This window comes from Camelus ferus, chromosome 7 (assembly GCF_009834535.1).
Source record: "Camelus ferus isolate YT-003-E chromosome 7, BCGSAC_Cfer_1.0, whole genome shotgun sequence".
NCBI lineage: Eukaryota > Metazoa > Chordata > Mammalia > Artiodactyla > Camelidae > Camelus > Camelus ferus.
This window is the reverse complement of record NC_045702.1, coordinates 11,416,859-11,440,520: the sequence shown is the minus strand read 5'-3', so window position 1 is coordinate 11,440,520 and position 23,662 is coordinate 11,416,859. Positions and strand designations below refer to the sequence as shown.

General features: G+C 38.1%; 1 protein-coding gene across 9 annotated transcripts in view; it reads left to right on the top strand.

Moving 5' to 3' along the window:
- CHCHD3 (coiled-coil-helix-coiled-coil-helix domain containing 3) overlaps positions 1–23,662 on the top strand; it is a 257,884-nt gene that overhangs the window by 143,452 nt on the left and 90,770 nt on the right. For 7 of the 9 annotated variants that reach the window (XM_032483360.1, XM_032483358.1, XM_032483359.1 and 4 more), the window contains 2 exons: positions 14,769–14,840; positions 23,066–23,149. In XM_032483360.1, coding sequence (XP_032339251.1) covers positions 14,769–14,840; positions 23,066–23,149 — 156 coding nt within the window. The remainder of the gene's footprint in view (positions 1–14,768; positions 14,841–23,065; positions 23,150–23,662) is intronic. The other 2 variants (XM_032483365.1, XM_032483361.1) reach the window with 1 other exon arrangement.

Here is a 23,662-nt window from a genome sequence, read left to right as displayed (position 1 = left end):
TCACATGCCCACCCTGTTTCCTCCTTTTCTGCCGTCTGAACTCTTGTCTACCAAACTGAAACCAGGGCTTCCCCTTTACTTGGGATATTCTCTTTGTGAGCCTGAGAAAGCAGATCCAGTCCAGCTCTGTCATACACATCAAAGAGAAGACGCTGGAGCTAGGTGGTGTTTCTTTGCTCCTTCTGGCTGAGCGTCCTCGGGCAGTCGTTGATTCCTGTTGAATCTTTGTTTCCTCCTCTGAACAGAGAGTCTTGAAAAGAGGGGTTTCTCAAGTCCTTCGAAACTGTAAAATTCTGTGTCTGAAAGTTGTATGTTCTGTGGGGAAGTTAGACCTCTCACTAACCCAGTGTCATCAGCCTCTGAGACTTGGTGATAAGAAGCCCCATTTAGGTTTTGTAATCGCTTTAGGACTAGTTTCTAAAGGAAAAATAGATTCCAAATGCCAAACAATTGCCTCAGAAAGTAGTCTTAGGAAGAGAACTTAGATAAACCTTTTTCTTGTGCTTTCTGTTTGTGTCTTATTTTTCTGTTTTGTTTAGTAAAGGTCTCAAGCTCTTCTAAATTTCAGTTTATTTTCTGTAAATTGAGATTCTTGACACTTCCTTCAAGCAAGTATTGGGTTTATTTACTGTTTACTTTTGAGATGAGTCTAATATGCAGAGATGTGTTAGATTATTAATCTTATTACTTTGGAAAAGATCTATTTCAAAGGGTGAGTACTGAAACTTGCCCTAGTACTTGGAATTTATTTGTTTTTATTACATTTCATAAATGAAATTTCAGAGCCTGGAGGAAAGTAGTGGTGTTAGTATATTTCAGGAATATATAATTGGCTTGAATTCTTTGGTAGAGGAGAATTTTGTGAAATTAGAGTACCATTATGAGTAGAGTCTAGTTGTTTGCTTGTCTGTATATGGACCCTTCAAATCTTTTAAAAATTGGAGTCGTAGTATAATAACGTACAGACTAAAATATTGTTCAGTTTACATATATCACTGTTTTCCTCCTCTTGTTCTACTTTTAATGATGTTCCGTGGTTTTTGCTTCTCTGTGATAGTGATTTATCATGAGAAACTGGGAATAATAGCTGGGAAACAGCCTCTATCTGAGGGAGCCCAGAGGAGGATGTGACCCACACTTGCCATTTTAGCTCAAGCAGTGCCTGTTAGTGTACGTTTACCCCAGCCAGTAAGTGTGGGTAAGAGAGCACAAAAGAAATGATGTTTAGAATTAGTTTTCTTATAAGCATTTGACAAAGAAGCTGAGCTGTAATGGGAAGTATGGTTTGAAAAGCTGTTTTCATTTTAAATTACTGGGCTGGATTTTTCTAGCAGAAAAGATAATCTATGAATGACTTTTACAAAACCAAGAACATTTAAAAAATAGTGATGCATAAAATAATGAAACAATGATTGTGTTTCATTTTGGGACATAGCAAGCCTACTATTCTAATTGAGGTGCCAATCCCTTGAACTTGGAGTGGATGGCCCATTTGCTGGGTGGCCATATTGGGCACAAAAACAACTTGCCTCTAAAACACGCAAGAGCGTTCTGTTAGCATCTTAGAACTCCATAACTATTATTGCTTCTCTCTTTCATGACAACGGATAAGTAAACAAGCAAAAACAAATAAAGAACAAGTTAGGAATCAATATCCTCTCTATTTATGACCCAGATTTCTTGTATTTAACAAGAACAGTGAGTTGAGAGAATGTGTTGTCTCCGTTGTGTTTGGTCATTCAGAAACTAGAAGTAAATAATCTTTTTCTCTGCTTTTTCAGAACACTTGCATGTCAGATAAGCATCTTCTTTGCATAGCTATCCATTTTCTTGCCCAAAGTGTTGGGGTGTGAAAGCAGCTGTGGACACTACATACATAATTCATACATAAATGAATGGTAGGGGATTGTGTTCCAATAAAACTTTATTTCCAAACAGCTGGCAGGCAAGATTTGGTCCTTGGGCCATAGTTTACTGATCTTAGAGTTAGGGTCACAATTCCTGCTCTCCTCATACTCTTACATACAACACTGCTCCATGGATTATCCATATTATAAATAAAGGGATAGATACAGGGGTGATGGTTGTGGGCATTTCCTGTGTGCTTACTGTAGCTCTATCCCTTTCTCACTTAAGAAAACATCCCAGAAATCCGAGAAATGAGAGCAACTTATCATAGGGGTAACCTTGAATCTTCTCTGATGTGTGTAACAAGTAAATCAATCAAAATCTTCAGTAGTTTAGTAGCAGTGTCAGATTACTTGTCATAGTCCTCACAGCTGTGTGACACCCTGGGTTGTGTACATCTTTGAGAATGCCAGTTTTAGAAGGCCAGTTCTTTGGAGTTAACAGTTGAAGTCTCATAGAATATAATTTGTCAAAGCTGAAGCAAGACATCTTTGCTCATCAGTAGTGTGTACACATGGGCCATGCAGAGCTTAGTGTGTGCAAAATGCTCTCATTTGTTGTTCATAGAGGTTTGTGAATGAGCGAGCCAAATGATAATGCCTTATAATTTAATTAAATTAATTAAATTAAAAATATTGTAATTTTCCTAGATTTCCCCTGTCTCTGCCTTCTGCAAGCTACAATTGCTGTAGAATAATCTTGAACACATATGACTGGATTTGGCCAACTTGAACGTTTGTTTTACAGCTTTCTGGGAAGTGGTTAGAGATCAGTTTGTCTTGGGTTACCATTTGGTCACGGAAGGGTAAACAATTTATGTGAGCTCCTGGCAAGAGCAAACCCAAACGTATGGGATTAGAGTGAAATGAAGGGTGATGATGATGGTGATTCAGATACAGTGTAACTCTTATCTGGCCTGCACAGAGTCCATTCAGCGGATGGAACAACTTCCATTCCCTCAAAGAGCCTGATCTGTGATGCTTGTGCCTCATTGGTGCCCATCACTAGTAAACCCGGGACATTTCTTAACTGATCAGTTAAGTCGGATGCTTACCAAGAGTCAACTGTCTTTGTTCGTAAACCAGTTTTAGGTCATTTGTTATTGTAATTACATAATTCAGTTAAGTGTCATCTGTTGCTATTTGTATGATAAAGAAGGTGAATGCTTTGGAAAGACTCATAAAGGTTATTTACTAAAAACTTGCTTTTGACTTGGGTATGGGTATGGGTGGGGGAACTGTGGCAAAGACTAGGGGGAATCTAGAAGGATCTCACACACTGATTGCTCTATAAGGATCTTTAAGTTCTCCTTCACCTCTAAATAAACTGGTTGAAATGTAGATAATCTCATATAAAGATTACAGGGAACCGGCCCAAGGAGGGGCTCCTTCTTGTATCAATTAGCAAATAATTTGTATTTAATATTTTATTACAACTTAATATATGAAGTACGCTGTATCTTTTGTTTCTCACTTTGTGTTTTAAATGTATCATTTACTGGTCCTGATTGTATTTGAGTGTTTTCCAAATGTGTTATACACTGAGCCAGCACTTTACATGAAGTCTCTTATTTATCCTTATGGCAGCCCGATTATTATCTTCACTTAAATGATGGGGAACCTAATGCTTAGAAAGCCAACATCATTTTCCTAAGATCCCTAAGCTAGTAAATGCCAGATCTGAGATGCAGTATCTTTGTCCTACTCACCATACCATCTCCCTGCCAGCAGCCAACTCAATATTTTTAATGTAATAGATCTTTTTTGAATATGGTAGCTAGTAAGACCTTAACTTGTTATGAATTGCTAAGCCAGTCTTTATTAGAATCAAACCTGGAAGTTGTCTCAGAGTGAATTAGCTTTAGTTAGTGCAGGAAGTATAGACAAAACTTGACTTAAATCTTAACTGTGTTGTCTTATGTCTCTTCTGCATTCTGGTTCTCTGTTGTTTGCTCACATACCTACATGGAATGCATATATTGTTTTTTTCTTCTTAAAAAATGCTTCTAGGTGTATGATTTAATTTGATTTTTGAAGAATGTAGAGTGTAACATGTAGAAAAGATCCACATTGCAGTTGAAAAGTTAAATAAGGAGATATTTTCCTGTATAATACAGATATTTAGTTACAAGAGGAGACGTTTGAGGGGATTACCTTCTCCTAGTATGTGTAGGAGTATGATATGGAAGATTACTACTGGCGCTTTTCTGGCTACATCTGAGTATGGGATTAATTTTTTTCCCCCTCGAGGATTCAATTTCAGCAGGAGGGATTTAGTTTAAAGACAGGAACTAGTTCTGGTAGAAGGAAAGTCTATTGGTTAATCTTCTCTGTGGGATTGTATAGAACAGTTTTAGATTCTGTCCAGATTTAGAATAATAAACTAGCCAACCAAGTGCAAAGTTCTATAGTTATATGTATTGATTTTATTCTTTTTAAAAAAACAACAGTGGAATCATAAACTTGGATGCAGCCTGTAGCATTTGATTGCACTCAAAATAAATTGCATTCTTAGACTTTATTGTAAATAATTTCCTTCCATGTTCTTTTCGTTCTATAGGGAAAATAAAGAATGGTGATATGAAATAATGTAGAAAGAGGCTTCTAACAAAGTTTCACTCCTCTCAGTTTATATCCTTTCCTACTGAGTGATTTAGTTATTGTTCTAATTTACCAAAAGAACACTTTAATAGTAGACCCAGACAGCAGTAAACAAAGGCCTTAGGGTGAAGAGGGGAAGAGGAGATGATGGGATTAAAAGTTAGAGGTGTGTGAAATTCAGGGATAAGAAGTACTGTTTAACTAAATCATTAGGAAATAATTAGAAAAATAGATAATCAGACAAGAGACTTAAAAATCTACTGTCAGTGGGAGCCTCAGGAATTCACTGGTCTGTCACTCATTTGTGTTAATTCTGCAGTGTGAGATTTCAGAATGACATTGCTAGTTTTGACTTATCAGAGAACATTTGACTTTTTGTGAAAAAATAGCTTTTTTTATATCTCACCATGAAACACCATAATTTTACGTGTGTCAACTAGATTGTGTTCTTCGTAACTCTTTGTTCCTCCCTGCTCACAAAATCAAAAATTAGAGAATTAATTTAAAAATTGGCGAGGCATCAATATGAGCAAATATTAAGAGAACTAAGGATGCATTTGCTAAATCAGGAATAGGGAATTTTTTTCTTTAAAGTGCTGCTAATTATCTGGAAGGAACAAAGTGAAATCAGACCACCAGTAAGGAGGTGGGGATGAGAATCAAAATTAGGGATTTTTAGAGTCAGAAATATGTAAATACTCAGCTTGACCTCTTTGGAACTTCAAAACAAAAACCCTCTAATCCAACACATACATTTTAAGCTCCGGGCCAGGATAAAAAGTGAGGAAGTAAAAATGAGAAAGAAAAATTGAACAAAGAGAAAAAAGAGAGATGAGAAGAAATTCCTGACAAGTGGAAAGACAGAGGAAGGAGGGAAAGAATATGTCATAAAGTCCAAAAGAAACCCCAAGGGAAAAAGAATGAGGGAGCCATAGAAGTTGTTCCCATCCACCCTCAACATGCCGGTTCCAGAACTTTCTTAGGCTTCCTGGCCCACGCTCTGCCCTGCGATGTGGCTCTGTCTGCTTGAAGATTCGTCAGAATTGTTCTCCTGACCCTGTGTTTCCCTCTGTCTTACTTGAGGTCCTCTCCGCAGCTTTGGTTCCTTGCTGCTCTCTCTCCATGGATGCCCCTGAAAGCCTATGGGGTACACTGGACTTCAGAGTGTCTTTTGTTGAATTTTTATTTCTCTTCTCTGTTTTAGCACTCACACACACCCTTCCAAGTAGGGTGCACTGGGGTTGGCATACCTGCACCCTTTCCTCTTACTTTCAAACTTGGTGCTTTGATAACATTTGAAGGCTGTTGTCTGGAAAAGCAAAATGTTTTTGTATTTCATTGTAATTTAGGACGTGTCTGTCACAACAAATAAACCAGATCATACCATTTAAGTTTAATAATTCTTTTCCCCATTCTGTGAGGAAATATGTTTCCCATTGAATACACACACAATAGCACTGATTTCGGGAGCACCTTGATGAACACAATTGTATGCTCAGGCCTAGATGACTGAGGTTGTGATAGTGTTTCTGGATGTTTGAGACATGAGTAGAGATCACTCTGCAAGTCAGCTGACACACATAACCACTTTCTCTGGTTGGATGCTACATCCTAGATTAATCAGAAGTTAGCTTTTTGCTGTATATAGCCCTGATTTACATCCAAATGTCTTTTGAAATACATTGTTCAAAAACACTCATATCTGGCTGGGTTTGCATCTCCACTGACGTGATCTCACTCTGTAGTTGCTTCCAAGCAGGTCACAGCTGTGTCACATTGTTGTTGATTATCTTCCAGACTGTCTTTAAAGACTTTCTCCCCTTCCCTGTGCTGCTGGCCACCTGGCCTGACTGGGGTGCCCCTCTGCAGATTCTGCTGTCATTCATTAAGGAACTATTTAGGTACGCCCTGGGTATCACCAGTCCTTCCTTGAATGCTCCCTGCTCTCCCACCATTAGGGATTCATATTCTCTTCCTTGAACCTGGAGTACTTTCTCTTGTCTGGTACAGCTACTCAGCTTCTCAGACTCATCTCAAAGTTGACCTCCCCAGCAAATCCTTTTCTGACTCCATAGGCATGATGTCCTTCTTCTCTGAAGCTCTATGCCACCTTTATCATCGTATTATATTGTGATGTTTGAAATGATTTGTCTGCCCCTCATTAGATTTCTAGATCCTTGAAACAGGGTTTGTCATCACTGACATGCTGAATGCAGTTACCAAAGATTGATTAACTTGAGGAGAGGCCAAATCTCTGGCCTGGTTGAAGCAGAGGAAATGCAGGGTCAGTCCCTTCCCTTTGGTTGGAAGCTCAACATTTTCATTCTTTGGCCTCCTTTATCATGTGTATTTAGTATAGCTGTGGTCTCGATTTATCAGCATTCTGGGATTTTTATCACATAGTGGACAGTGTCATTTGTTGTGATGCCAAGTTGTTCACTGTGCTTGTGTTCTCTTCAGCAGAACCTGCTGGTGTCATCACGGAGGTTACACTTTTTAAAATATGTATAAAGATTTAAATGTTTTATAAATATTAACCCATGTAGTCTTGTTAAAGCCTTATGAGGAGGTACTATTAATACTCCTATTTTATGGATGAAGAAACTAATGCACAGAGAGTTTAAAGTAATCCTTGAAATGCCAGTAGTTCATGGGAAGAGAAAGTTGAGGAATAAAGAGTATACTTTAGGTAAACCAACCTGTATCTCTCAGGAACCTGAACAATGTAGATGATACTGGAGCCAGGGAAGTCCTAGCATTCATCCATCTGTCTATCCATTCATCAAACCTATGTGGAGTGTCTGTTATATACTGGCCAGGCTCTGGTCCTATGGCAATCAGAAATAAGCCCATGTCCCCAGGGAGTTCACAGTCTACAGATTTCACTTTTATTTTTATAGTTATTTATATGCTTATGTTATTTCTTGATACAAGTTTTTTTTTTAATAGGAAAACCTGTATTTGATTATTTTCTCATTCTTACTCCCACCCTGTGATGGTTAATTTTATGTGCCAGCTTGACTGAGCTAAAGGATACCAGGTAGCTTGATAAAGTTACTTCTGAGTGTGTCTATGAGGCTCTTTCTGGGAGAGATGAGCATATTTGCTTCAGTACACTGAGATCTGCCCCTACTGGTGTGGTGGGCAATGTCCAATCCGTTGTGGTCCTGAATGGAACAAAAAGGCAAGGGCAAGGCAAATTCTTTTCTTGAACTGGGACTTCCATTTCTTCTGCACTTAAACTTTGAAGCTCCTGGTTCTTGCACTTTCTGACTCCAGGACCTGCACCAGCACACCCTCCCCGCATTCTCATACCTTTAGCCTCAGACTGGGAGTTACACCATCAGCTACCCTGGTTCTTAGGCCTTCAGACTCAGGTTGAGTTACCCCACTGACTTTCCCATTCCTTTGTTTGCAGATGGCAGATTGTGGGACTTCTTGGCTTTCATAACTGCGTGAGCCAATTTCAGTAATAAATCTCCTTGTGTGTGTGTGTGCGTGTGCACCTGTGCGCACGCATGCGCGCACATGTGTTTCATCGGTTCTGTTTCATTGGAGAAACCTGACTAATACATCCCTAAGCAGCAGCACTCTGTACAGTGCTTCATACATAGGAGTTTCTCTATAACTGTTGCTGAGTGAATGGTGTGCTGTAGGCTGCTGGTGCCATGAGAAGTGATAAAGAGGCATGGTCAGGAGAGCCTGGCATGGCTTTGTAGAGAAGGTGATAAAGGTAGTTGCATAATAATAAAGGAGTGCCTGATAAAAAAAACTACATTGGCCATTTATTGGCCATGTGACTTGGCAGATTCTTTTCACTTCTGTGACCCTTCGCGTGCTCTTCTGTAAAATCGGGGTGATAATTTTGACAGAGTTTGCTTATTTTACTATTTCTGTCTATGCTATGCAGTATTCTAGGCACAGGTTTGAGAATTTTAGTCCTGGTGTTGTTTTGAGAGTTAAATGCTATAGTTAATATGAAAGAACTTTATAAACTCTTCAAGTGCTGTATAACTGTTACTTTGTGTTAATCTTTGTTATTAGAAATGGCTTTCCCCAAACTTACAAGTTCAGGGATCTATCCCTTTCATCTGCCTTCCATTTTTTTGAATTGTCTACAGAAGCCTAAAGGAGTCAGCCTGGCCTGGACCCAGCACCCAGGACAAGGGTTTATGCTTCCCGCCTCTTGGGGCATCTTAACCATCTGTTGAAAAGATTGACCTCTTCATTGTAGTAGAGTCTAGAATTTTAATTTTTCAGTCATACCTTAGAAACCCAAGTCAGATGTTAAAGGATGCTTTTAAGATCAGGAAGCTAATTAAATGATGAGTTAAGAACGGCATACAGGTGACCTTGATTCACATTTTAAAGGTGGCATACTAAACAACATGACAGTGAAATATCTGAACAAATATTTAAGTTAAGACACTTTGAAATTTATATGTAAGATTTATATTATGTTTTTTCTAAGGTTGGGGATTTTATATAGTAATCTTTTGTTGAGGGTAAAGGACTTAAACGTAATGTTCAACTGTAGCATATTTGAACCTTTTGATGGAAAGACATTGATACTTGTGTTGAACTAGACATAGGGAATACTCCGGTTATATTTTCCCATGTGATGGCAGCATAATTCTCTTAAATACCAGATTTTCAACCATAGACTGACACTGGTGGTTAAAATAATTCCTATGGTGATGATAGTTAATAATATCGTATTGTATATATGAAAGTTGCTAAGAGTAGATCTTAAAAGTTCTCATCACGAGAAAAAAATTTTGTAACTAGGTGTAGCGAAGAATGTTCACTAGACTTACTGTGATTATTTCACAGTAGATAAAAATATTGTATCATTATGTTGTGCACCTGAAACTAATATAATGTCAATTATACCTCAATAAAAAAAAATAATTCCTCATACCTCATGATATATCTCAGTTTTTCTCCTTTTTCATTAATTATAATTTCCTCTTTAATTTTATTTGAAGAATAAGGGTATTTGACATCTTAAATGTATTTCCATGTTACATGGTTTCTTCTTGGAGATTTTCTGTGCATGGCTAAAGGCATCCATCGTGTTGATTCTTGTACGTCTCCCCTGCATGGTGGAGCATGGTTTTTGTTCTTTCAGTTTTGTGGTTCACTGTCCTCTCACTAGGATTTATGAATTTACTTTAGACAGTATTTAGAAAGTGCTGGCGGAAACATAACTGCCATTCAGCACACGTGGGCCTCCATTATTCACACCCGGGTCCTTTCAGTAGCCCCCTTAGTAGTTCCCCCACTGGCATCCTCCCCTCTTTCTAATCCATCCTATACACCAAGATTAATCTTCCTAAAATACTGTTTTCACTACACTCAGAAACCTTTAGAGGCCCCCCGATGGCCTGCAGGATGAAGTCCAGACCTCTTAGCCAGACAGTTAAGTCTTCCTGTGGCCCAGTTCCCACTTACATTCTGGCCCTCTTAACTGTAATTCCCTCTTCAACTGTTAGACTTGCTGAGGCCTCCTGCCATCCCTCCTCTGGACCTCTGTTTATTGTTCCCTTCCTTGCAGTGGCCTTTGACCCTGTCTCGTCCCATCTAAATCCTACTCATCTAGCTTTCACATTCCAGTCCTGCTGATCCAATCCTTTCTTCCCCTTTCATCGTTCACTGTCCTTATCATATGTTATCTTTTATTATGGTTGTTTATACAGCCTGTGTGCTGCCCTCCACCCCAATTTGTAAATTCTTGAAAAACATAGCATTTATAGACAGAAATGGATCGTTGCTAGTTTTGTAGTTCTCTGTGTTACTTGGAGCTTTAGGATTGTGGTTTATGGTCATTGAGTGAGATGCAGTTGACAAATTATTCACTGTATTCTACTGTGTTTGGTGAGGATTCTTATAAAACAGGTTTCATTGCATGCTTGTCGAGTGAATGAACAGATACATTAAATTAGTTTTGTTCTTCAGATGGGTTAATTACTTTAGTGTTAAACTTACTCTGTTAGCTTGTATACTACTCAGAATGTCCAAAGTCACTTAAGGACTGTCGTGAATTGCCTAATCTGCTTAGATTATGATGTATACTTATGTAGGGCTAAGGAAGTTAGTGGCCAGGTCTTTCTATCAGACAAATTGGGAAAGTTCTCTGAAGTGTTCCAGGAACTCTTTGGAGAATAGATCAATTAACGGTTTTATGTTGCATTTCATCTCTTGAAGATGCAGGCCACCTCAGGTGACGGAAAGCTCCAGGAGGGCAGAATAGGGCAAGACCAGCTAAACAGTGTTTATACAAATACTCAGCCAGTTGTCAGCTCTTCCTTGATCATGTCATCATTACTGCTTGTATTCATCTGACACCAGACTACAAGAGTAAAGGAAAAAGACAGGGAGACTTGGGAGGGAATTCCTTCAGTGCTTAAGCCAGAGTTGTCATGCTGCAGGGATAGTGTCTGGTTTTAATAATCTCATGTGTCATTTGCAGTTTATTATTAGTAAAATAAAAACCTATTTCTTAGAACTTTTTTTTATTTTTGAGAAGATTATGAAATGTCACTTAAGCTCTTCTTTCAGGAAAGTGGTGGAGAGGGGTTAACTTGTTAAATGTCATTACACTGCTTGTTTTCAGTTTCAGATTAATAGCAGGTGCAGGTGGTAGCCATTTTTCAAAGCAAACAGGCCGTCTTTTCGTTCAGTTAGAAAAAAGCACTAATTCTTCATTGGAGCCTGGAATATTCTCTGCAAGGGTCACAAGACACTTCAAAAAATAGAAAAGCTGGTTAATATTGTAAATTTCTAAAGGACCAAGCCAGAGCTTTCAGCAAAATATTTCTTTTACCATACTAAATAAGTTACACATCTTGGTGTTTATGCTTAATGTATATATCTATTACTTAATGAATATATTTTCATGCAGCTCTTTTGATTTGTGGTCTGTAATATCTTCATCCACTTCTTCAGTGCTCATCTCAGATAGTAAATGCCCCTGGAAAGGAATTGCATCTTAGAACTCTGTAGATGATCACCCATGTAAATTATGCTTTTTAACGTGATCCCCCCCCACCCCCCCCGGTGGGGAGGGTGTTGGGGAGGGAGGTGTTAGTGATGTTAGGTTTGGAATAATAATAATTTTTATTCTTGGATTCATTTTTCTTATTCATAGGCGAGTTTTTAAAGAATATCTGAGTTTTTTAAATATACCGATGTTAAAAGTGAGTCAAGATATCCTGTATTCTATTCTTAACTCATAACTAACTAGCTTTATGGTCTTATGAAAGTAGAGCTATCGCAGAATTAAGATCTTGAACATCTGAGGACCATAGATTGTAAGGCACATTCCTGCTTCAAATGTATACGATTCTTTATTCTGTGTATTTTTGATAGCTGATAAGTATGGTATCAGATGTCTTTCATGGTTTGTCATTGAGATCATCATTTTACGTGCATTATACTTGCACTTGGCTTAAGAGGGTTTGAGGGTGGGGGTCACTTTCCTCTGAGCTGGTGTCTGATCACTTAGCTTCTCAGTCTGAACTGTTGCTGGGAGCTTTCTAGCGTCTGATCAAATGATGGATGAGTGAAAATCATACTCACAGGAGGACGACTGTTAAGCCAGAAAGATAATATATAATTAAAATGATAGCCATAACCGTAAAGCAGGCAGGATACCATGTTAAATAGTTAATAATAATTTTCTGACTTCCCAGCAGGCAAAACCAAATCAAAATCACAAGGTTGCTTTTTATTTCTTGGGTCTAAACCTAGGGAGGGATCTGCCTGATGAGCTGTAGAGGGAAGAGCCAGAAACTGTTTTCATGACACATGAAACTGTTTTCTTCCAGTTGTGAATTTCAGGCAAGTCTCTCATCTGCAACTGTTTAGTTAACTGTAAAAAATAATGAATAAGTAAGCAAATAAACAAAGAGGGTGTAGTGAAGCTTTCTAATGTGATTTCATTGCTGTGTCCTGAGATTTTCCTAATGTGATTATGTAGTTTTAGGTCTTTAAAAGTGATACAGGATGTTAAAAATTGTAAGTTGACAGTTTGATTATGTCCATTTTTGAGTTGCTTGTCAGCAAACCTCTGGTGAAAGGCACTTCCCAGTGAGCCAGGGGCATCTGGAATTTGATTCCAGGGTTCTCCGCTTCATATGGTCTTCTCATACCAGTGTACAAAGAGGGTTGAGAACAAGGTGAAGTCTAAGCTAGCCAGGCTCAATGAATGAGTCAGAAAGAGGTCTGAATCAGCATAGCCCCTCTGATAGGTAGTAATGGCTGTCTTCTCATCCCTCTACAACCAGCTTGATCTGGGAACCAAAGTGGCTTATTTACATCCTGTCCTTTCCATCTGCATGATTCATGGTTTGGGTTCATTCTCTTTCCATTCCTCTCCAGGACTTCTTTCCCATCTTGCTTTGTTCAAGCTTGAGTTTGTCATTAGTTTTTCCCATGATCTCATCTCTTCATCTCTTTTCCTTGCTCACGTAAGCTGGAGGCTTTGTGCAGGGGTTAAAGATTTTTTTAAATCCCCTCACTATTAGGTTTGGGGAAAAATGGGATGTCATCAAGGGCTGGGTATTCCTTCATACTTTGATTACCAGTGGCAATTGCTGAGGATATTTTAAAATATAATTTTTGTCCTTCTAATGCTTTTTCAATTTCAGTTCTTGGTGTACAGTGGAGTCACATCTTACTTAAGAATTTAGTTTTAACATCAGCATATGAATTGTCTTTGCCAGTTATACCTTAGTAAAGCTAAAAATTAAAGTAAAATCTGCATGTGAAGCAAGGATTCCCTTTGTTCAGTTTTATCCTTTAGAGTCCAGTATTCTGTTTTTCTCCGTTTATTGGGTCAGTAGATTCCTTTGGTTGAGTGCTAGATGAAATGTTGGCTTCTGTTTAAGGGTTTTGTGAATGAAAACTATCTTGAGCTGCTAGCATCTCATTCCCTAGGAAGGGCTCTGGGGCATGCGAGAGACGAGACAGGCTGGGGGTAGGACAGTCCCAGGCTTTCTTGTGGATGGATGAGACCCTGCACACTGCCTAGATTTCTCTCTCTCTCTCCTCTTCCACCTGAGTAGTTGGAGTTGTATAAGCTAAATGTGTATGTGATGTAGTCCCACTGTACTGTCCTCGCTAAAGCACTATAAATGAGAGGAGGATGCCCAATTTTCTGACCATAGTCAGTTTTTGGTAGAAAATGAGAGCTAGTGGGATTTGGTTAGCAGCAGTGAGTTAAACTTGTTTTAGAAAGTTGTCCATTTCACCTTCAGTCTTACTCTTGGAATCTGCCAGGTGATGTTAGGTTCAGGAAACAGTCCAGTGAATATTGCTGAGTGACAGAGAGCAGGCGAAGTCCCTGTCACTTCACCAGCGGTTGCAAACCCACCAGCGGTGCCAAGTCAGGCAGAGAGGAAGCGGCTGCCTCTGGCAGCCAGGTGTCACACACACATGGTTATTTGCAAATGTGGTTTAATGTGTGCTTGTAACATCCTAGTGATTTGGCAGCAGAACATATGCATTTACTGAATCTCCTCTGGCCTGGCTGTAGAATAGATTCAAAATGAATAATAGAAGAAATGTTGTGGTGAATATAATGCATAAAATGTGAATGTTAGAGAACTCTTCGATATTATTTAGGCCATCTCCTTAAATTGACAAAGAAAAAAAACCCCAAGGGTTAAGTAACTTTCTTGAGATCATCATGAATTAGTAGTCAAACTGGAATGAAAGCTTTAATTGTCTGATGACTGTTTTTGTTGATTTTTCTACTATGCAGAATTTCTGGATGAAATTGTATTCCATAGGTAGACTTGGATTTACTCCGCCTAGCTTACACAAATGAAGCAGTTCTAAAGGGAATCATTATACACAAACAGATAGAAACTCATTGGTGTTGGCTGGTTTACTTTCTGTTTGAACTGGAAGCTGAAGTTCAAGACCTGCTCAAAGTTCGTTGTTAGCCTCCTTTGTTTTGTGTTAATTGGCAAGTCAGATTACAGGGTAGCTGGGGGAACGTGCCCTTCAGCTCTCTTTGAGGGGAGCGTGTCTGTGGAGGGTGCAGTTAGGGGAAAGCCTCAAGCTGCTGCCATGTGGGGGTCCGCCAGTCCCCACTGCAGTGCTGACTGACACTACGTGGCAGTTCTAGACCTGGGCCATTCTGCTTGACACAGGATTCCTCTCATGGGCAGGCTCTGTGCTCTGGCTCCCCACCAGCTAGGCCAATGTTTTCTCCGAGCCGCACTAATGTCTCCTTCCTTCCTCCCATCGTAGGTGTCAGACCTGCCGTGTCGTGGAGGGCTCTCCCTGTCCTCACCTGCTCCTGCTTTCCTTTGTCCTCCCCTAGTAAGTCTCTCATACTTCTGCTTCTGTCTCAGCATCTGCATCCCAGAGGACCTGAACTGGAATGCTCCGTGGTTTTGAAGACACCTTTAAGGATATTCTGCATTAACTGTTAAGGATATCTTTTTATAAATCTCTTCATGTTAAGTAGTGTTGGAAAAAACTACAAATGTTTGATTAGTCATTTTTACATTATATTCCTTTGTCAAACCAACATGTCAGGGAGTGATGTTAAGTGTACTGCTGTCAAGATGTGGGGGTCCCAGAACCAGCTCTCTCCCTGACCTTCGAGAATTCCCTCTGTCAGCAAGGAGCTTAGAGCCTGCTGCCTATAAAATGAGCTGGATGATCCCTGGATGTTTTTCCAGCTCCGAATGTGAAGTAGATTGCAAAAGAAGAGATTGACTCTGGCCAATTGGTTTTAATAGTGTGAACATTAAATCTAAATTTACATTGAACAAATACAAGTTACTATAAAGAAAAGGAATTCAGAAGTTGTGCAGGAATTGTCCCCATGCTGTTGTCCAATTTATTTGTGAGATCAGTGACACCAAATACCTTGGCGTAGATAGTACAGTTTAACTAGCATCTCTGTGTTAGAGTGCTTCCGACATTTTTAATCTCCATGGTAAAACAAGATTATATGTAAGTGCCTGGAAGTGGAAGTATTATTCCCCACAATATGGAATAAGAAGAAAGAGACGTTTTAGTGTAATTGCAACTTAGGTTACATAATTCTAAATGCCTTTCCACTCTACAGCCTATCAGCTGCGGTCTAGAATTGAGACCACTCTGCTTTTACATGTAATGGTAACATTCAATGGTTTATAGTACCAATCTGTTCTGCAGCTGAATTTGATAATAAAAGCCCCTTCCTGCTCTAAGTCCTTGTAATCACACCGTAATTTTATTGAATATGGCCCTTTTTACTATGTTTTCTCTTTCAATTATAATTTTTATCCTTAAAATTTCTGAGCTTACTAATGACTCTGGGACATTTTATTTTATTCCTTATTCCTTTATAGAACCTGGTCTTCTGGAACTTTGTTTTCTATGCAGTTGCTGAATTTAATTATACATGGTGTTTTAGACTTGATGTGTGTTTACATTCACTTGGTATTTTATAAACATAGGAGCTAAAGCTACTGTCTTTAGAGAAGACAAAAACTGCATATTTGAGAACTCTGAAACCCTAACAGTTCATTTCACTTTTGATTCAGCATTTATTTATTGTTTCTTATGTGCTGTGTATCATGATGGGTGTTCTTTTTTTAAACGGCTGTTAGGAGAGGAGCGCAGCATATGTGACACTGAGCTGATGAGGTGATACGTTTCAGCACCTTTCATGTTGAAATTTCATGTTGGAATATCATGTTGCTTTTTTTGTAACATGAAACTTGTAAATTATAATGAAATCACAATATGCCTGTTCTTAGGAATGATCTATAAAATAATTTAACAACAGGTTTGGCATTGTCACTGCCCAAGCAGAACAAATGTTGCACAGCTAGTACCAGTGCATGTCAGTTCTGTCTGAACTGAACATCCTATCCATGGATTCAGAATCTTACATGTTATATGGCCATTGATTCTGTTTTTGCAGGGAGACATACAAAAGATAGGGCTTAGGTACCTGTTTTATGCTTTTCCTGTTTAGTTTAAAAATAATTAAAATTTCTTCTCTCATTGGGATGTTATTAACTGCTTTACATACATGGGAGCCACTCTTGTTGCTTTTCTACATTATACCTTTCCAGGCAGCCCTGCAGCCAGGTTGTGGTGTGAACAAGCCTTCAGCCCAGTTCTACGATACATACTGACGTTTACTCAAGAGACATTTATTAGTAAGCAGCTACAGAATCGTTCGTACTACCTGCTCTGCACAACTCAGTGAAGTCCCAGCTGTCTGTTCTTAGTGCCCTTTGCAGGGAGGGGTCACTTGAGGCAGACAAGTTGCTTATAGTTGGCCTGAGACCACCAAGTAGTTCTCAGCTAGGGGCAGTTTTGCCTCCCAGGGGCCATTTGGCAATGTCGGAGAACATTTTTGGTTTTCCAGCTTTGTTGGGGGATAGGACAGGTGGCACTACTGACGTCCTAGAGGCCATGTATGCTACTAAACATTCTACAGTGTAGCGGACAGTTCTCCACAGCAAGGAAGCATCTAGCCCCAGATGTCCATAGTGCCAAAGGTCAGAATCTCTGTCCTGACCTGGTGACCGGACACAGGATTGTTGAGGGATTATGCCTGAGGAACTGTCCCTAAAGTTAAAGCTACCAGCCTTATTCTCATAACCTCAAATTTACTCATAATTTGTTCACAAAGCAGATGTAGGAGTATATAATACGTTAGCTAACCCTTAGATCTTTTTGAAAGTTTTCATTTTGTTAGTAAGAACATCTAAACATTTATTGTGCCAATTAATGAATCATTTGTGCTAAAAAAAAATCTCATGTCCAGCAGTCACTGTGCTAACTAGCAAAAAAAATCATTGTTGGTCAAGACGTGGACAAGTGAAGCCCTGGTCATACCCACTCCTGCTTTTTGAGATACCACTCTTGAGTTTTCGATAAGACTACTTACAGATTGCTTCTGGATTGTGTGTTCTTGGCTAACGTGCTGGCAGCACCTGGTTTGGGGCTTAACCTAAGTGATACGAACACACAACACTGTACTGTGTGTGCTGTAGTATTTTGAAGTAAATCACAGAGGCTTTGACAGATTTGCTTTCTAGAAGCTGTATCTACTTACCTCCCACAAACTCTTGCCCTCAGTGCCCTCAGAACCTAATTTTATTTTGGCTGCCATGTCCTGAGTGTTTCCTCTGTGGAAGGTGCAGACCTAGGTTCGAGCCAAAGATAGAGGGGGAAAATCTCTGTTCCTGTCTTAGAGAGTCCAAAGTTGAGGACAGGGACTGTTTGTAAGTAAACATGTGTAACACAAGGCAAAGTGAAAAACAGTTTTATTAGGTACAAAAGTGAGTGAGGCAGCCCAAGGGTATGATGTGGCAAAAGCTGCATGAAGGAAGAACATCTGAAAGGCGTTCAGGAACATAAGTGGGGTCGGGGCTGTATCAGTGCATGGCCATGTGGTGGTTTAGCAGAGCTGGAGCGTCCAAGTCTCCTGACTCCCCCCCAGATGGACTTTGTGCTGTGTCATAGTGTTAGTAAGCTCTGAATTAAACTAGAAACCTGGAGAAGTTAATGTATGGTTTAGAACTCTTTTTTTCTCTCTAAAGCTGTAGAAGAAAGCTTGTAAAGTTGTTCCTGATTTCGTCTAGTGTTTTAGTTTGCTGCTTTTGTCAGGTAGGGTGATCTGCAGAAATGTTACGTGAGAACTACTGAAAAATTTAAAGCAGAGTACCACTAGGTCACTTTCTGTTCTAAATTTGTTTACCTAACAACCTCCTCGCTTCATCCATTGTTGGTGTTGCTTTTTAATTTCAAAAACCACTTATCTTTGCCTGTGCTCTCTTTTCTCAAGAGAAGAAGCAGATATGCCCCAGAATGGCAGAGGATGTGTTCACTAGGCTGTTTCTAGTTCATTACGAGTATGAAGAAGCAGATATGTAGACCAGGGTTCCTAAAGCTCTTCTTAGGAAGACAAAACAGAAACAAATGGATCTGGTCAAATCCTAAGAGCCCGGATGTGACTTCCAGACTTGGGATTAAGAAGTTTATTGGAAGAATCATCATTGTCTTTCATCTCTTGGTCTGTTTTCAACTTATGTCAGGTCTTATAGGTTAGTGGACATAAGTATGGTTTAACATTTCAGGCTGGGGTTTGCTCATAGCTTATGCTTAATGCCTCTAAGTAGTCATTGAAAAGTATTCTAAAGTTGATGACATGTTAGGCACAATTAAGGTTCACCTAGATGAGTTACCCTTTTGAAGGTCACTTTTTGGTGTGGTTTGGAAAACGGTGCTTTGAGTAAAACTCTTTGTTTAATAATGCCACTTGATAAAGGCTCATTGAACCCTATGTAATTTCTCATTTATAATGAAAGTCTAGTATTCAGCTAATTGAATACATGGCCACTTTAATTTTTTTGTTACAGCTAATTGGTATTCACAGTGATCGTGTTCTACAGCTTCTAAATGTAGTATTACCTTAAAAGTTTATGGTTCAGCCCCCTTGGATATTTCTGTTCTTTTTCTCTGTTATGTGTCTGCATGTAATTTTGTTAGGTTCCTGTAGGTTGTGCCTTATATATAGTTCTGACATGGAATAAAGCTCTTTTCCCTGCTCTTACTTGCCTGTGTAAGTTGATAGATGTGTAGATTGATGTTGGCGACCGCAGATTATCCGTATGATTTTGAAATATTGAATCTTTCCCAATTCATTATGTGTGTGTTTCAGATTTGTTACAAGATTTAAAATGATAACAAATGTAGTTATAGGGATTTCCTATTTAGATTGATTTAGAGTTGTTGCCTTTTTTCAATCCCAGTAATCTCTGGCTTCGTATCATCCCATGGAAAATTGAGCAGGGGCCTGCTTTGTTTGCTACCTTGAGCTGTTAGAAGTGAGAACTGGCATTTCAAGAAACTTTGTCATTTAAAATGTACAAGTAAAACTTATATGCCTTGTAGTTGACGTACGAGGTAACAGTACCACTTCTGGGCTAAGTGATTGTGATGTCACTGTGTTCCTAATGCTGTGCACCCTGTGCTGTGTCTCAGTCCCTGGGAGCAGCCAGGCCTGAGAGGGCTGAGGTATTATGCTAAAGAGTTTTCACGATGAAGATTGCTCTAGGAACATACGTGGAAAGGTAGACATCCTACCAGTACAATGTGTCATAGCCATAATCCCAGGTTTTATTTGTTGACTTTATTATATCCTTTGTTGTGAGCATTTTAAAGACTCTTCGGAAAAGAGGCAAGTCTTTAAGGAAATAAATACATGTATACTTCATTTTTAATCTGGCCACCTACACTGAGTTAAAACATCAAAATGTTGATATGCTGGGTTTCTTAAAGAAAACTTGATTTCCTTATTTTCTTTCTCTTGTATATGGGACGCTCCTGTTTTCCATAATGATCCACTTAAGCACTTGCTGTCATGTTTTCAATCCCAATCATGTTATCCCAAATATAACAGGATCTGAAAACTAATCAGTACACATTTCTTCTTGAGGAGGAATCGCAAACTGGAGACGGGGGAAACTTTTTATATTTATCTTTCTAGGAAACGATTGTACTATGACAGTGAATAATGTTGTAATCCTCTTTATTTTTACTTGTTCGTTTACAATGATTCCGTATCTGTTGGGGAGTTATACATGGAGATTTTATTCCTTGGACTTGGTATACTGCTTTTTCTTAAGTTGAGTGTGACTCTCCATCCTCAGCAGCTATTAGCTTAGTCAGTGTATTCCAGGCTTATTTAAGTTTCGGGATTCATACTGTGTGACTTTCCCTCCCAGCATCACATTAACTGTTTCAAAGCAGTGTGCCATTGAGGGGTTGTGGCCATGTTTCTTGCTCTGTTGTTCTCCCCAGTGGCTCACAAACTATTGATTCTGTTGGCAGTCTCGGGAGAGATTTGTGACGTTAGCCTGTAGTTGAGTGTTTTCTGGTCTTGAGAGGAAGTTCCTCTTTAGCGTGCCTTTCTGACCTTTTGGAATGTGCTTTAAAAAATTTCAAGGATTACATCTTAGAAAAGTGAATGTGGATATTTCTGCATATCCTTTATTTAGGTTGTAATCAACCTCAAAATTAAGTTTGGTGGTTGGTGTAGACCGTATTAGGCTGAAGCAGTATCCATATATTCATAAAGTTACTCTCATAAATTTTAATGTGCTTTATTTGGAATCATTTATATTTAATGTAGTTAAATTCATCCTTTGTGATATACAGTCCTATGAATTTTGACAGATCCATGCAATTATGTAACCACCATGATACTCAAGAAGCAGAATAGTTCCCTCACCTCAGAGAACGCCCTCCTTTGTCACTCGACTACACTTTAATTTGGAAACTATAAAGAAACAAACATAATTAAAAATTACCCTTAAGCCTACCACTGTGCCATAACCTCTGTTGACAATTTTGTTGAATATCCTTCTGGTCTTTTTTTTTCCTTCTTTCTTACAAAAAAGAGATCATACTGTCCTTTCTGTTTATAGTCTTTTTCTTTTTTTACTTAGTGTATTTTGAGTGTATTTAAATTTAACCATTACATTGGCTTTTGTTTTTGTTTCTTTGCAATTCTAAATAACTGTATTATGAATATCTTTGCATATTGCCATAATTACTTAAGTCCTGAAAGTAGTGTTTAGATCTCAGTGCATATGTACATTTTTAAAACTTAACTTACATTTTGTCAAATTGATTTAAAAATAGTTGTGCCAGCTTACATTCTGACCAGCAATGTCTTGAAGAGCCTGTTTCCCTGTATCCTTGGCAACATTATTTTATGTTTTTAATCAGTTTGATAAATTACAGAATTTCATTATTTTAATTTTAATTTTTTGATTTCTTGTGGGATTGGGTATTTTTAAAAATGTTTATTATTTGTATTTTTATATGAATTGCCAGTCTATGTCATTTATGTGTTTTTCTCTTGGCTCTCTTTGGGGGTGGGTTTGGGTGGAGGGCTTAATTTTTAAGTGATCTATATGTTAGTAACTGTAATCTCACAGTTGGGGGTTGGTATTTTTTTGTCATTTGCTTAATCATTTTGTTTAATTTTTTTTATTTAGTGGAGGTTCTCGTAGGTCCATTCTTTTGCATTTCCTTTGTTTATATTTTGAGGGTATATGTTGAATTTAGAAAGGTCTTTTCTCTTTAGGTCATATAGTCATGCATATTTTATTCACAGTTAGCTTTATCAGCAATTCTTTCAACATTTACTTTTTCTTTTACATTCCTGAGAGACTAGTGTGGTCTTTACTGTGTTGTACCAAGGAACCATAGATTATGTACTTGCATATATGTGTATCTATATCTGATCTCGATATTTTGGTTTCATTTATTCATATACTTTCAAGCAACATGATCGTTTCATTGAAATCTTCTATTCAAATTGTAATAGCACAATGACATTTAAGTATGTCCCAAGTTAAGCACATCCTCTTATTTTTTCCCCCATTACCTTCTTTGGTTTGCATTTTAGATAGATATTATCCATCAGATTTCTCTTGACATTAGTGGGAAAAAAAACCTTAAGTAACTCTTTCTTTGTTTTTAACATGCTGCAGGATATTGAAGTCAAAGTAAGTAGCAAAACAATGAGCTACAAATATGCAAATGTGTTCACCTAAACTAAGCAGATAGTGGACAGTCACCCTACACAGATTGAGCCAGGTGACTGGTGTATGAACAGGAATGCCAAAATATATACTTTGTTTATTTCTTAAAATTCTTGGTCAGGCATGTCTTCAGCATTCACTGAACAAAATACATGTTAAAAACTTTTCTGACATGCAGTGATGTAGGGAGGTCTGTTCTCTCAGAGATAAAGTTCACTTAAACATAATAAAGATAGAAACAGCAGTTTAAGAAATGCATTTTTAAAATTTATCTTGAAAAAAATCCATAAGTAACCATCTTTATAATTTCTTCAAGAATCAATATTTTATCACTTCAGTTTTAATTTTGTGAAAAAAAGATCTTGTAAATTAGAGGTGGAATAACTAAGAGCTTAAAAATTACTTTTATTTTTATTATTATATTATTTTAAATTATTCAGATAAACAACTATAATAGTTTTTGCCCCTTTCTCCAAAGACAATAATATTTCATGAAAGACAAGGTAGAACAATACATGTCTTTATATGCAGATTTCACCAGGTAATTTAAGGGTTCTCAAACGTAAGGTTTATATATAAAATGTTATATAGGCATCTTTTTGTTGTTGTTCAAGAAACAAGGTTAATAACTATGTGTCTTATGCCTGGAATAAAATCGAGGTTTTATTGTGCAGAATATTAATCCTTGAAATTACTCTTCAAAAGAGAAGTTGAATAAAACTTCTGACATTTCCAAATACATTTGAACAAAGTAGGACACAGCTGTTATAGTTTGAAAAAAAAAATACAATGCAGACTTATTCTTTACATTTAAATACAGCAATCATCATCTTATTAGTGTTTTTCTATGGCAGAGACCTAATAGTTTGCAAAAATCTTCAGCTTTGTATACTCATTTCTAATGTAATTTATACTTGACTTTTGCTTTGCTGTTGCTGCTTTTTCTTGATATAGTATATTCTTCATTTCTTTTTTTAGGCTAAGCAGCTGGAAGAGAAAGATCGGGTGATAAAGAAGCAGGATGCATTCTACAAAGAGCAGCTGGCTAGACTGGAGGAAAGGGTACGACTCTTTCTTGTCAGTAATTCTCTTTTACCACATCTGCAGCTTTCCCATGTACTTATTTAAAAATCAATACATTATCACTGTAACTGCTTTTCCTAGTTAAAAAGTGGGCAGGAAATGAAGAAGCCAAGCAGGTAGTTCATTCTTGAAGATAATGTCATTTCTACTTTGGTAGTTTGGTGTATGGTTGTGTTAACTGATTCATTCATGCATTTTACCACTCAGGAACTGTCCCCTCCTGGCTCCAACCTCCCCTCCCCCCAAAAAAAATTTTCCTTACATGTTTAGAAACTGCGTTGTCATCAGTTCAATTAGTGGAGTGCTACTCTTAACTCTCGAAAACATTAAACTGAAACACGTTCTTAGAAAACAGTAGTGTTTTAAAGTATAAATTGTCTTTGTGAAAGCTGTTTCACTGCACTTATGGCTAAGAAATGAATGACTCTTAAAACTGGTGGACAGGAGCTGAATAGTAGGGTTTAGAAGAAGAGTTAGGAGGAGGACTGGAGG